The sequence below is a fragment of the Apus apus genome, chromosome 1 (genome assembly GCF_020740795.1).
Source record: "Apus apus isolate bApuApu2 chromosome 1, bApuApu2.pri.cur, whole genome shotgun sequence".
Classification (NCBI taxonomy): Eukaryota; Metazoa; Chordata; class Aves; order Apodiformes; family Apodidae; genus Apus; species Apus apus.
This window is the reverse complement of record NC_067282.1, coordinates 171,815,970-171,830,135: the sequence shown is the minus strand read 5'-3', so window position 1 is coordinate 171,830,135 and position 14,166 is coordinate 171,815,970. Positions and strand designations below refer to the sequence as shown.

At 43.1% G+C, this 14,166-nt stretch overlaps 1 protein-coding gene across 1 annotated transcript in view; it reads right to left on the bottom strand.

Moving 5' to 3' along the window:
* Positions 1 to 1,220: 1,220 nt before the first annotated feature.
* PPM1H (protein phosphatase, Mg2+/Mn2+ dependent 1H) overlaps positions 1,221 to 14,166 on the bottom strand; it is a 145,135-nt gene continuing 132,189 nt past the window's right edge. The window contains exons 9-10 of the mRNA XM_051619219.1: positions 12,168 to 12,319; positions 1,221 to 6,058 (exon numbers count right to left, since the gene is read on the bottom strand). Coding sequence (XP_051475179.1) covers positions 5,911 to 6,058; positions 12,168 to 12,319 — 300 coding nt within the window. The 3' untranslated portion in view covers positions 1,221 to 5,910. The remainder of the gene's footprint in view (positions 6,059 to 12,167; positions 12,320 to 14,166) is intronic.

Here is a 14,166-nt window from a genome sequence, read left to right as displayed (position 1 = left end):
CAGAATAAATTACTGGGATTGTTCCCTTATGTCACTTTAGTTAAGTGTGTGCATTCAGCAGAATACCATGAATACATTATTTGGCTTAGCACTGATTTATTGCCTACAGGAGTTACAGAAACTGATGTCCAAATTTGAAGACTTGTATCTATTACCTAAAAAAAAGAAAATAACAAGCCTTACTTGACCTACAAGCTTATAGAATACAGGGCTTAAGAGATGCAAAAGCAGTTGGATGATGTGGAGCAAGCTCCTTGCAGTTCACTCGATGTGCAACAGCTCCTGTCACTCTGTGCTACCAACACTTATTTATTCAGCTGACACCAACAAAGCAGGCAAAGCTGCACCAAAGTTTATTTGCACAGCAACCTTAAACTTGACTTAGTGGTTGGATTGCAAAAATAAACTGGAGGAGTGAGGAGAACCAGAGTGAAAGTAACAAACAGCTTCACTTTCTAGGCTCTGATAACTTGGTCAGTGAACACAAAAGGCACATGCAGCATTTTAAAAACTGAGGCAACACTACAAAAAATTTCACTGCTCTTCTGCTAAGTCTGAGGTGAAATGGTAATCAGGAGGACCACTTGTGCCATGACACAAGATTTCAAACCTAGAAACAGTTGATACAGGCCCAGCTCTCATTCTGCTGGCGACTGGATGGGCATTGCCCATGCTCTGTGCTAGTACAATGCAAAAGCTGGTTTAGCTCCTGCATCTTTGGTACCTTCAAATAAAGCTTTGGTTACTAAATAACCATGACAGCTTGCTCCAGTGGAATCCATGAATTCACCCTTGGTTTTACTGAACTTGGGGCAGAATTTGACTGTGAGAAACTGGGGAGGAGGGGAAACTTATTCCAACGGTGTTGTCATCTAAAAAATGACATCCAGCGTCTCATGCCACAGAGAGCTGATAGCTGCTCACTTTGCATCACTCTTCACTGAGTCAGAACATGGCAACTGGCAGTCTGAGCAATAAATTATCATCTCATGGCAGCACACAGCTCACACAGTTATCCTGCAGCTGCACTCTTCCAGGTCAACCCATACACTAATGCACCTCATCAGGATTCGCTTCATTAAATCAAGAGTGAGACCTGTAGTCAGTGAATCATCCAATCCCCTGGAAAGCAGAGTGTGCTCCTTGTCCATACGGCACCATTAGTGATACGCACCAAGAGACTTAGGTCAACAAGCTCAACAAGAATGGTTATAGATATATTTATATAATTTAAAATTTTATTTTAAAACTTTGCGCATACACTTCTTCAGCATCCTCCTCTTTTGTTCATTGCACTGAAAAGTTTCAAAAAACACAAAATATATCCCTTTACCAAACATTTTTTTTGTTCTTAGGTTACAAAAAAGATTAGCATTTCACAGTCACAAAGCAGAAGTACACTGGTCCAAAACATCTTCCTCCAGCTGGTTCTCCATTCTTCAGGATATATAAAAACCCAGACAGTCGCACAGAACTCAAAATCGTACAGAACTCAAAACAACAGGACTTGTCCAAAGAAGGAAAGAAAAAGGTGGAAACTATTATAAAGAAAAATCAATCCCAAACCAAAATAAGACACCTATGAAAGAACACCAGTAGCAATGGGAAAAAAAAGAAAAAAGAATGAGAGTGGAGGTGGACAAGGGCATCCTCCTTCAAGTATGTCACAGGTAGAAATACAGCAGCACAGTTACAGCATTGTTTGGTCACTCTCTCCATGGCAGCCACATCACTATCTGAGACACATGGAGAAAAACTATTTACACACCAAAAATGCCAGGGAGGAACAACAATTCCACAGTTTGTAATTCATGTTTGATACAAAAATGTTGAAGGTACTTGTACATAACATGTAAAATTAAAGCAAAACAGCGAGGCAGGAAGAAACACAGCAGATTTGCTTGGAGTGTGTAGTGTTCTTTAAAAACCCAGCAAAAGTTCAAAGCCAAAATCTGCCCAAACATCAAGTGCAGTTCTTCAAAAACATCCTGGAGGCAGAGAGTCAACCATACCTCCCAGATCTCTCATCATATTTTAACATGAAAGTAACTTTAACATGGAAATCCACTGCTAAGAGCAGGCTCTGACCACTTTTCCTTTAGCTTGTTAGCCCTGTTGTTTTTTAGAATCTAAAAAGCCTCATCTTTCTCTCCAGCATGAGGCCACTGAACATCAGCCTTCTCAGACAATACAGTTTTTGTGCCCATGAAGGAAGCATCATTGCATTTATGTACCAAAAGGTGTCTGAATGCCTCACTTGAGGTATAAGCAAAATTTGTACCCACCTTCTTCAAATTAAACAAAGATTTTAGGCTGTAGTGCAAGAAAAAGACGTCCAAAATGACTGTATTACCTTCTGCAACAGTATCCACAGGAGAATGGTAGAAGCTTCTTAAGTTTTGAGTTTCTAGGAACTGGGGTGGACTAGGCACCAGCAGACAGTGCTACTGTCAGCTACCCTGAACCATATGGCAGGCACACCACCTCCTTCCCTTGCCACTGCCCCAGGAAGGACAGGAACTTGCCTGGCTCTCCAAGCAGCACCCGTGTACAGGCAAGGACACAGCACTGTGCAAGAGCAACACAAATAGTGAGGTAACTCAGGACTGAGGTTCTCTGCTACTGAGGCTTCAACAATCGCAGATACTAAGGGAAGTTCACTGGCAAAAAACCACACAGTGCTCCTGGCATCAGGCAGTAATTAAATGATGTGCCGAGGATCTAAAATATGGAGTTGGTACCTAACTTGCTCCAGTTTGAAGAGGCAAGCTGGTGTCTGCTCCCAACATGGGAGCTTCACTGAGCCCTAGAGCAGCTGCAAGTCTGCACGTCACAAGAACCATCCTGTGCCTACCTGAAAAATGGTATTGTGCAGCATGGATCCTCCCTGCCATCAGTGGCTTCTAATGTTGTGACTCCCAAAATAGTCCAGCCTATAGAGGTAATTGGAAATGCTTTTAGTTATTCTTTCTGCTCACACAATACCTCCCCAAGAAGTGCCTCCTGCCTCCTATTGATATGAGGCTTTGGTGTGTATATGTGTATTTATACCATGCCTTGAAGCAGAGCACAGACCACAGTGCAGGCAGGTAGGAAGCTCCTAGTGAAAGCAGGTAGAAGGGAAAGCCCAAGAACTAACAGCAGCGTGCCAGAGATGTGCCAGAGAGGCCCTAGGGAGGCAAGCATCTCACTGTGTAGCAGATACTTTTGCAGGAAAAAAAAAAAAAAAGGCAAACCAAAAAGCATCACAGAATAGTTTCAGTCACATACATCTGAGTAGGAGGCTTTTTATTATGCTTTGAAGATCTCAGAATTTATTAATTGATGCTAATTGATGTTAATTGTTGATACTGTGCTTCCACCCTTTCTAGGAGAGGGTGTGATAGCTAACACAACTCCTCCTGGGCACAGCTGCTGCAGAGAAGCAGGCTGACTGACAGCAACAAAAACCTCTGGTGACCATCAAACACAGTGGAAGCTGATTCACAAAGCCATACCAGCACCCATGAGATTTTGCTATGGAAAGTCACCAGCCTGTTTGCTCCCACCAAGTCATGCACTCTGCTAACCCATCTCTCCAAGGGTATGTTTAAAAACACCCCTGAATGAGAAGGTGCATTTTCCATGGCCTTGAAATTTCACCTTTAATTTCTGGCAAATAATACACTGGTAATTTATTTTCACCACATTTTATGCAGTGATTTTATAAGGACTGGTGTGTGTTGACATCATGTTACCAAATAACGAAGACTAACAGTGCACAGGCACGGAAATATTTGACTCAGGCTTGTAGCTGGTACCAGCAAGCACCAGCTTCTTTGCTGTTCAGGTGACTGCTAGAATTGCCAGGATTAGTTTTTTGTGAAAGAGGATCTGAATTGCTAGAGAAATACACAACTGCATTTGCAAAGAGACAACAGGAGTTACACAGAGCATGAAAAGCATGTTTGCAAGTTTATTAGGAAAAAAAAAAGAAGTGCAAGAGAAGATCTCTTGCTTAATCTTTAAAACATGAGGGGCAATGTGAAAAACATTCTAGACTCCAAACCTCTCTTTTCATCCAGCTGCACACAGAAAAAGAGGTAAAGGGGAAAAAAAAAAAAAAAAGAAGGAAATAATAGATAAAGCATGACAACACATAATCAGACATGCCATTGATTTACGCTGAAGCTCTAGAATACAAAACATCAGTGTTCTGCACAGCTTTATCACATGAAGGCCCTGGGGAATGCTCAGACCAGTTTTCAGGCAAAAATCATGCAGTTTGCTGCATGTTTGAGCCATGACACACCCTGCATTGTCTCCTCTCAACCTGAAACTCCTACTGGGTCTAGAGATTTAGAACAAGGGTAGTCTAAACCACTGAGACTGTGGCACGTGTACTTCCAGATGCAACCCAATGAAGCCCCTGGGCAGCCGTGCTGCACGCGCGCTGCGTGGTGTTTACACAGCACAGGAGAAATGACAGACCTGGCAAGCTCCAGGCTCCAAAAATATGTGGTCTGAGGGTAAATCAGATTGAATGTGGCTCCTCTGCCAACACAACTGCCTATACACTAGAGCCTCCTGATCTTGTTTTTCCTTCAATCCCTGCCAATGAGTAAGAGAGCTGTCTGCTTGAAGAATAAGCAGCCAGGTTAAGCTGCACATTTGCTCACTTGTTTCCCTCTTGGACTGTTGCTTTCACTCTGATAATGTTTTACTCAAATTTTCTTTATTTAAATTGATTCATCACTTCTAAGAAAAAAGCTGCTGAAGCTAGCCAAGGGCTTGCATTTACCACAGTGATCCTCTGATCCTTGACTGCAGTCCTCAAGAGCAAGAGGACAGAAAGTTATAAGCTGTCACTTTCTGATCACCAAGTCAAGCAGGCAAAGACATACTGACTAATAAGGGGGGCAGGAAGAAGTGAAAGGACTTTTAAATAGATCACTATCTGGGCAATCAAATTGATAACGAGAACAATACCACCACTTCAAGCAGGAAGCCAACTAAAATACACTTAGGAGCCCAAATAAATTTACTGACTCCCAACTGATGCAAAAGCTGTACAGTCAGGGATCCTTTCAACAGGATAAAGCAGGCAGAACCATTCAAGGAATGAAAAATCTCTGATCCCAAAGAAACCATGGCCTCCAAGGTAAACATCACATAAAGCTGAGTTTCTGTGCTCTGGAGAACCATGGTACACACACACAACAGGGTATCCTGACAAGTAACTCCTCACATTAGAATCTGTGATCTATTTCTCCTGGACAATTTTGCAGGTGGCTGTTTTAGCTGCAGTAAACAGGCATAGTTACACTGAAAACAATTTCAGTTTTCCTACTAAAATACAGGAATATAGTCTACTGAAGAAAAGACAGGAAGGAAAATGGGGATTCAAAAGATTACACAAGTTTGTAATTGTCCATAGGTAAGTCATGAATGCAACTTTTCACAAGAAGAAAACTCTTGAATCTCATATATGTGTATATATAGGTATCTTTAAATGAAACATGACCCAAGTCACCTTCTGAATATTTGGGGGTAGATTTCAGGAGCCTCCTTGGCTTCTGGTACCCACTTCTGCTTTCACAACTGAAATGACTCTTCCAAGCTACATGGTAAACTGAGAAAAAAGTCAATTCCCCACCTGGAGGGACAACAGAATCCATATGCTAGCAGCATTTAAATCCCATTCCTGTTAAGCACCAAAACCATTTCTATAGGGAAATTTTAATCTTAAGGATAATCTTTAATCATATACAGTATATGTGCAGAGCCCTGCCTTTTGGGCAGAAAAATACCCCTCCAGCATTGAATAGATTACATCGATTGGAAGTGTCCTGGTCAGATCACCAAAAACATTGTCTCTTACAGGCCCTTCCCCAAAAGATCCCAGTCCTATAACCACTCTTGGCGCTGCTTTCACGACTGTTTGTTCCCGTGTATTAAAGGGATGACGTAGACAGAGATGTCGTCTCCAGAGCCCAGCCTGTCGTTGGATATCCGCCAGCCCCGATCCTTCAGCACCCCCCTGGCTCGCATCACCAGGTCCTGTGCTGCCAGCGTGTACCTGTGGAAAAGGCAGAACACAGCCAGGGAGTGCTCGTCCTCATGAGGCAAGTGGCTGCTCACAGCCTGCAAACTTCACCATCGGGAGCTACCAAGACAAGCAGGAGAAATGCAAAACCCAGCACAGCCACAAAGCAACCCCTTCCAGTTCAGTGACGGCTCCTGCCTCAGAAGCTGAAGGTATCTGACAGGCACTGATCGATCAAAGAGTCACCCATCATTCTGGGTGCCCTGCTTCCCAAGTTTTCAGGAAAATACTTAAGCGCTTGCCTTAACAAGTCCGCTTTAGAGCAGCAGTCTGAAAAACCTGAGGACACTACTTGTTGAACACTGTGCCCTTGTGGACTGAAACATTTGAAGGTAAATATAGGTCGACTATTTCAGAGATAAACCCTAACAAAGAAAGGGATTTGAAAGTAATAGAGCACTAAAAATAAAATCCAAATTAAACTTTAAATCAAATAGAATAACTTATCTGTTTTCCTAGAGCATAAGAAAGATTTTTAAACCTCTTTTATTCTGAAACTGGAAAAGGAAACTAACAGTTAATACAGCCAGATTAACAGAGTCCCACAGTCCTTTCACATTTATGACTTCAATGAAAACTGTGTGAATGTGAGTTGTCAAATGCTTAACTTAGTGAAAAAACAAGTTTCACATTGCTTCAAAACTCCCAGCCTGTGCTGGGCTGAGTGGCACTTGATTTATGGGAGTTACTTTCTGTCCTGAAAAAATAACAGATGCTGCTTGGGGACAGAAGGATGTCAGAGTCCAAAAGGTGGTGCATGACAGTGCTCTATCATGTTCTTCCTTATCGTTTTACCTGCTGTTACTAGATCAACACATCTGTGGACTCACTTAGAAATGTCCTCTGAAAAAAAATATCTCACGAGGGAACAGCTCCTGTCATGTGTTTTTCTTCAACAGTCCAACACCTGGCTGAGGTGTTTTGAAATTGGTTGGGTGGAGGCAACCTTTTCTATGATTTGATAATTAAAAATTAATCAGGCAGTTAGAAGACTGACAAGAAAAAACAATTCAATGTTGTGTCTGCCTGTGTTTTATTTAAAGGGTAAGTGCCAGCCTCCAAGATGATGTTGGGGCTCTATGAAGCCACAAACACAGGCCACCAGTAGCAAAGCACACCTCTGCAGTTTCCAGAAACAAGGAAGGACAAGAAGGGTTTGCATTTCAAGATTTTGCTAGGGAGGATCTTTGGCCAGAAACAATCTGCCCAGACCCCAGCTGAGGAACAGGAAAGAACAGTATCTCCATTGATCAGAAGCAGTGGGAGCAGAGGGGTGAAAGAATTTATCAAGTGTCTGGGACTGTTCTAACCCCAGAAATTTTCTCCAGAGAATGCATTATTAAACAGTAACTTTTATCCATAGAGACTTTGTTCATTCTCTGGGGATAAAAGAAGGAAAACCCAGCAATTACATTCTGTTTCAACAATTTTGGTGCCTTAAACTCGAATGACTCCTTTGAACCAGGAACAGATTTATTTTCTCTTCTAGAAAGATTTCTTCAATGAAAATGAACCAACATTTGACTGCCCAAAAGGTCTGATGTTGAATCCAAGTAATGTTGTGCAGAAGCAATGCACTCCCCACTCCTAGTGGGACTGAGTGAGAAAATTTCCAGCCCTCGCTAGTTTTGCCAAAATATTTACTTTCAGCAATAAGAGAAGGGCCCAAGGCATGAACTCTAACACACACACTGCACAAACACGTGCACACTCTCCACATCTTCCCAGGTAAGTCTGTACCAACAACCCCCAGCTATAGTGGCAGGATGTAACGAGAAGCACAGCCTGTACTGTCCTAATGCAACAGGAAATATATTTTCTAAGGGAAAAAAGCCCAAACATACATACTTGCAGTCCCCAGTTCCCAAATCCCCAGATCAGATGCAGGGCTAAGGAACAAAAGGGCTCCACGTGGCAAGCGAGAAACTGGAATATTTATTCACAGCGTGTCTGATGCTGAGTGAATCTTTTCCAAGGATTTCTCAGCTATTGTCAGAATATAAGAGAAGAAAACACCCATCATTCTGCAAAAAACCTTTGCCTTCCTCCTTTTTCTAACTAATGAGAGCTCCCCAGATTTAAAGAGTACAAAGGAGTGAATATTGCTTTTGCTGCTTAGTGTTTGGAGAAGTCATAAAAAAAGAAATGTTAATAAACCAGAAATTCTCGTAGAGAGACTGTGAAATACACAAGAAAATACATAAGAAGACGAAGCAAAGGAAAAGGAACAGGTGAAGGCAGCAGCAAGGTAACATATTCCTCTCCTTGTGTAGAGCTGAATTGAAGGTGATGCTTCTCAGCTTGGCACTAGAGATAGGGTGAGTCTCTTGTACCTGGAGATGAATAGCAGCAGCAGTCCATTACTGAATGTTTTATTCTCCAGTGCTGTGAACTTGGGATTCAGCTGTTGAGACAGTATTAGAGAACTGCTGAAGTAGTTTTAAAGTATCCACTTCCTCCTAATGAACAGCCTCACTGGAATACAGCTTTTGTGTTTTAAGAATAAATATATGTGTTTTTTTTTCTTCTGCTGAAGCTTTCAGTATTGATCAGTGAAAGTACTGCAGGAGAAATGGTGACAGTGGGGAAACGTGCTGCTGTCTGAGCAGCTTCTTATCTTCTCACATCCAGCAGAGGTGGAGCAACTCTCCAGCATCCTCATAAATCTCTAGCTAGTGTGAGAGAGAGAGTGAGAGGGAATGAGAAAGGACAGGAGAGAGGAGGAGAAATAAAAGATTCCCAAGGTCAGTGGGAAAACATGCTTAAGTGCAGCTGAAGGAAATGGGCAAGAATCATGCTTCTCTATCTTCATAGCTCTTCAGGGAGATGATGTATGGAAAGCAGCAGTGTGTCGCTACCACCTGTTCTTCACGCAGGGTCCCCTTCATGCTCTTGTCTGCCACAATCCATGTAAGAAATGAGCTGGGTAAGAAATACATCTGCACTCCAGCTTCTTTCCTCCATCGCAGCCCTCACAGAGGAACTGTTCTCTAATCAAATCTGTGCCCATCACCCGCTGCCCAAATCCCCTGAGGCTCTGTCTGCATGGCTGGGTGAAGACAGCCCCAAGGACTTTGCTCTGCCTGTACTTGGAGATGCCCAGACACATGCTACATTTGACAGGGTTCAAAGATGTTTTTCTGTGGGTAACAAACACTCACAGTTCTGACAGTAAGTATCAGCAGGAGAGAGTCCCAAGAGCATTGCCAAGGGCTGTAAGCTCTTACCCATTAGGCTATAAAATTACTTCTAATTCAAACGGGAGGGATATGGTTCCCAGAAAGAACTAATTACATAGCAGATAAATACTCTGCAGCTCTAAAATCTTCCTCTCTAGCTTTTTTTTTTTTTTTTTAGCTTTTTTTTTTTCCTTTTTAACTATGTTGCTGTCAGGGTGAAAGTAGGCTACTGGGTCAGGCAGATCCCAGGCCTGCTCCATAGGTAGATTCTCCAGAAGACCACAGCACTACCAAACCCAGGGGGTAAGTCTCTTACATTCTGACAAGTTTTCTACATCCCCAGAGATTTTAAATTTCCAGCTGATCACCTCACCACAGACTACGTCACTACACCCATCACAGAACCTGACATTTTCTGGGATAACATTTCCTTTAAACATAACCCTGATAATACAGCAAACAAGATTTCCTTGTCACTGACTAGTGAGAGGAATGAATGCAGCTCCACAGTCTGAGTTGCTATGTTATTGTAAATTCATTAGTTATACCTCATTTGGACCACTGTGAAGTAATTATGTAAAACCTCTCACACAGTGCTTTAAACCCTTTAAATATTCCTTACAACCAAGCAGCAGAGCAATTCCACAAAAGTAATTTTCATAAATATAACTGTAAACTATATGAGGGACCGCTCTAATTACCTTTTGCAAGCCAGCATGAGAAATGTCTTGCCACCACTATTTGTAAGCCTCTAAATGACCTGGCACAAAGTTACTTAGAAGAACAAATTAATTTTCAATTGAGATGTCCATTCACAGACCAGTAGGTCAAACACCAATAAATGTGTTTGCTCTAACTCATAATACAGCAGGCCTAATTCTGGAGTGTGCCGTACTCACGCTGGCACAAACAGGGACTAATCCCCCACAATCACTTGGGCTAAACCAGTGCAAACAAACACATGTGAAACAAAGAAAATACCTTTTTTTCCTGTAGTGTCTCTGATTTCTACATGTGTTTTATATGAGTAATTTTTCATCCATTAAAACAAGGCAAAGAGCTTGAACAATGAATCCCCGTTCCTGCTGCAGCAAACATGGTGGCCATCACCAGCTTTGGGAAGACGAAAAGGAACAAGACAGACACAACACACCCAGACTTTATTCTCACAGACAGCACCAGTGAGGGCAGTAGGAAGAGCCAGCCTTTTCCCAATTACTAGATGAGAATGGAGACAGAGAAGGGCAAAGGCATTACATTTTAGCAGGTGCCTTTGCAAGAGAAGACTCAGGGGTGCAGAAATGAGAGCAAAAGCTCCATAGCACCTCTGAATGGTGCCAGAGAATAAGCAAAAGCGGATTGGGTGGGTCACCTCTTCCTACCCTAAATCAGTGGCCTACTTACACAGCACAGTGCCAGAATTGACCCTGGCTAATCCTGCCTGATCTCTCAGAGAGAGGGCAGAGACTCTTCCATATCGTGCTGAAGTAGAGACAGCCCTGGCTGTATTCATACCACATCTCCTCTACAGCACAAGGAAGCAGGGGAGGTCAAAACACTGCGGTTGCAGCTTCATGTTAATCATCCATTCACTGGAAGACTGAGTGCTTGCAGCAAAACCTCACTTTGCATTCCACGTTTCTAGGTGTCAAGGCAAGAAAATGCTGCTCACGACTTATGTTGGAGCTGCTCCCACATTAAAATCCAAGTGGTTGTCAGGGTGTCCCAATTATCTTCCTTGTTTGCTGATGGGGAACAGGGCTGTCCTTGTGAAGATGACCACTTAGAAACATGAAAAACACCAAGCATTTTGGGATGGGTTTCCCCATGCCCTCAAGAGTTGCCACATCTAAACAACTGTAACTTGAGCTCTCATACGGTCCCATGTGTTTTCACTTGGATGCCAAGATATCTCAGAGCTTATTTCTGAAGCTCTGCTTTCTGCCGAGCAACTGGGGATGTGTAAAAAGCTCTTCCCCACTCTCAGCCCAAGGCAAGGTCAGAAGACAGCAATGGCCAGGCCTGAATTCAGAAACAACACACACTTCCCCTTCTGAATAGCCCCTAGGGAAGGATAAAGCTTTTTCCACTTTCACAGTCCTCTCTTTTAAAAGCATGAGAATTCTGATCTCTAGCATGTTTTAATTCACGGAGACACCCAACTCAGCCACAGACAGGCTGATGGACTCACTCAAGGCAGACAGTGCTATAGCTAGTTGTTCAGGAACTTGTTTGCTTGCTTAATGGTTTGTTTTAAAGAGAGCAACTGAACAAGTAAGAGGTGATAAAGACAGGAAAATTAAGAGGACGAGGTAGGTTAATATTGTGAAATGAAACAGACTCCAACTGTAACAGAGTCAGACTTTCCACCTATTTCCACCTACTTTGTCACTGTATCTCTCCTGCAGCTGGTAGCACTAAGCGTCCCCTACTGAAGGTGGGTTTAAAGGTCAAGGCACGACCTTTGGAAACCACACTGTGCAGTATTTATACATACATACAGTGAGAGAGATACATGCTGATGATGACCTAGTGAGAAGCAATCTTTAGTGTTAAGGGACTATCCAGAGGAGTGGAAACCTGTCACTGCTGGAGGCAGAGACCTGTTGCTAAGACCTCAGCCTCCTACAGTTTCCACAGGATTCTGTACAGCAAACAAAACTGATACCATACCAAGATACCACGATCCCACAACTCCTCCTTCAAAGATATGCAATTCTGAGTTACAACAGACCCCCCCTAACCTCTGCATTTGCTGTAGATGCTCCATCCAACTTATAAAAATGTCTTTGTCTAAGTGTTGTGTATTTACTGAATGTTATTCATGTCATACATTCTACAAAAATACATTACCAGAAAGTGCTCTTCTGCAGAGAATCTAGAAACTGGAAATGAGCACAAACCTGTGGGGATCATCAGGGTCACAGTTTGGTAGAAAGTTAGTGACAGCTTCTGCCACTTCTTCATTTAACAGCACATCCCAGAGTCCATCAGTAGCTAGGATCAGAACATCATCTGGCCCATGCTCATACTGCAGGAGGTCATAGACTCTCACCTAAAACAAAAAAAACCCAGGAGACATTCATGAAAAAGAAGACTGCCAAACTTGCTTGTGAAACACTGCTGAATTTAGTTGTGTGTTAGGAGGTTCGGCTGGGGCACTAAAATACCTCTCCTGCAGCACCGGGTTCTCCCCAGTTTAGCCCTTAGGCCAGTAGCTCCTTCTGCCCTGGCATGGCTCCAGTGCTGGCCCCAGCTGGGATGGACACAGTCTATCCTGATGAAGGCTGCCAGCAGCCCTCAGAGCCTCCCCCACCCCACAGCCTGGTTCAAGCGAGTGAGACTCTTCCCTGTCATTGGCAGGACTAGTCATATAGAAGCTGAATAATTTATTTGATGAATATTTGATATTTTCTAATAAAATATTCACAAATAATTGTTTTCACTATTTGTCCAGTTCCATTTAAGTCTGCCAGATAAATTGCACACATTGGGAAATGTCTGTGTGGCAGCAGGCATCACAATCGTTTTCTGGCAGCTGCTGCACTCAAGAATTACAGTGTAGTTAGATGAAATGGAGAAAGACTATTTACCTGCTCAGTTATGTGTATCTGTAAGGAGAAATCAATTCAAGATCTGCACAAAAGTGAACCCCCAGCCTATCTGCACGATTACAACACCCACTGGCTTCACCTTGTCAGTGTACAGCTGCAGTCAGGCTGACCACTGCTGCTGGCACCTCCGTCACAGCCTGCCTTTAAAACTACTTCCACCGTCCCCTCCTCATTGAGGCTGGGGAAAGCCAGGAGTGCAGTGAGCAGACATGGCGGGTGCCAGGAGGCTGTCAGCTTCATCTGAGCCAGATTATGAGCAAAGGCCATGGCAAGTGTTTTTAAATGAGCCTTTAGCTTGGTGTAACTCTCCTTCCAGCACACGCTGTACTCCAGCTGACAAATCACCTGCAATTCCCAGGCTGCAATGGGGAGCCGGTACGAAGCACTCACGGAGCACTTTAATTACCACAGCAACAACCACAGCTTGAAAGAAGTGTGACAACCTTGGCAAGGCAGACAGGAGGAAACTATCATCTGTTCTGAAGTTTGGAAATGGTACACCTTGTCACGCACTCTGCTCCAGCCTCGGGCTCCACTAACAGCAAAGGCAGTTGGGAAATTTGTCGGGACAAGCATCTGGCATAACTAGAAAATATGAGCTGTTTTATTCTCCCTCCTGATGCATTCTCCCCTTAAGAGCCATGGAGCAGGCAACGCACATAAAATGGCTGGACCTTTTAATGTAATTATGATTTTATGGGACTGCAACCAGTACCAGAGAGAAAAAAAAAAAAAATCACCTAGACCTGACTGCTAATCCTTACTTGTTCACCTTTCACTCAAAAGCACTAGAAGGTCATTTGTAAAATGTAACCTACGCTTCATTATCTTAGGTAGCAGCTGAATAAGGACTTTGGAGAGGATTAAAGTCAAGGCAAGATACTCTCTTCATTAGAACATATCTCCTAATTCAGACTGAGTGGGAATACTGTTATAGAAAAGTTCCCTATATGCAGCACAGCTCTCATCTCAAGCCCACTGCACAGAAACCAGTAGCTGTCCTAGACCCCATCTCCCAGAATTTAGTTCAGCCTCTAACAGCCCAGGGTTTCACCTTGGAAATCACTGATGTGTGGAGGCTAAGTTGGCAATAAGCAGCACATATTCTGGTCAGATCTCTTGGGTACAGGCAAATATTTGAGAAAGCATCAGGGTTAATGCTCAGGGATGCACTCAGCAGCGAGCCCCTAGGAGGAATAACCGAGCTTTGAATGTCAGTGCTAGGAAAAACACACCTACCATGGCTCTCCCACCCAGGCAAAGTACACATTGCACCGCAAGAGCCTTT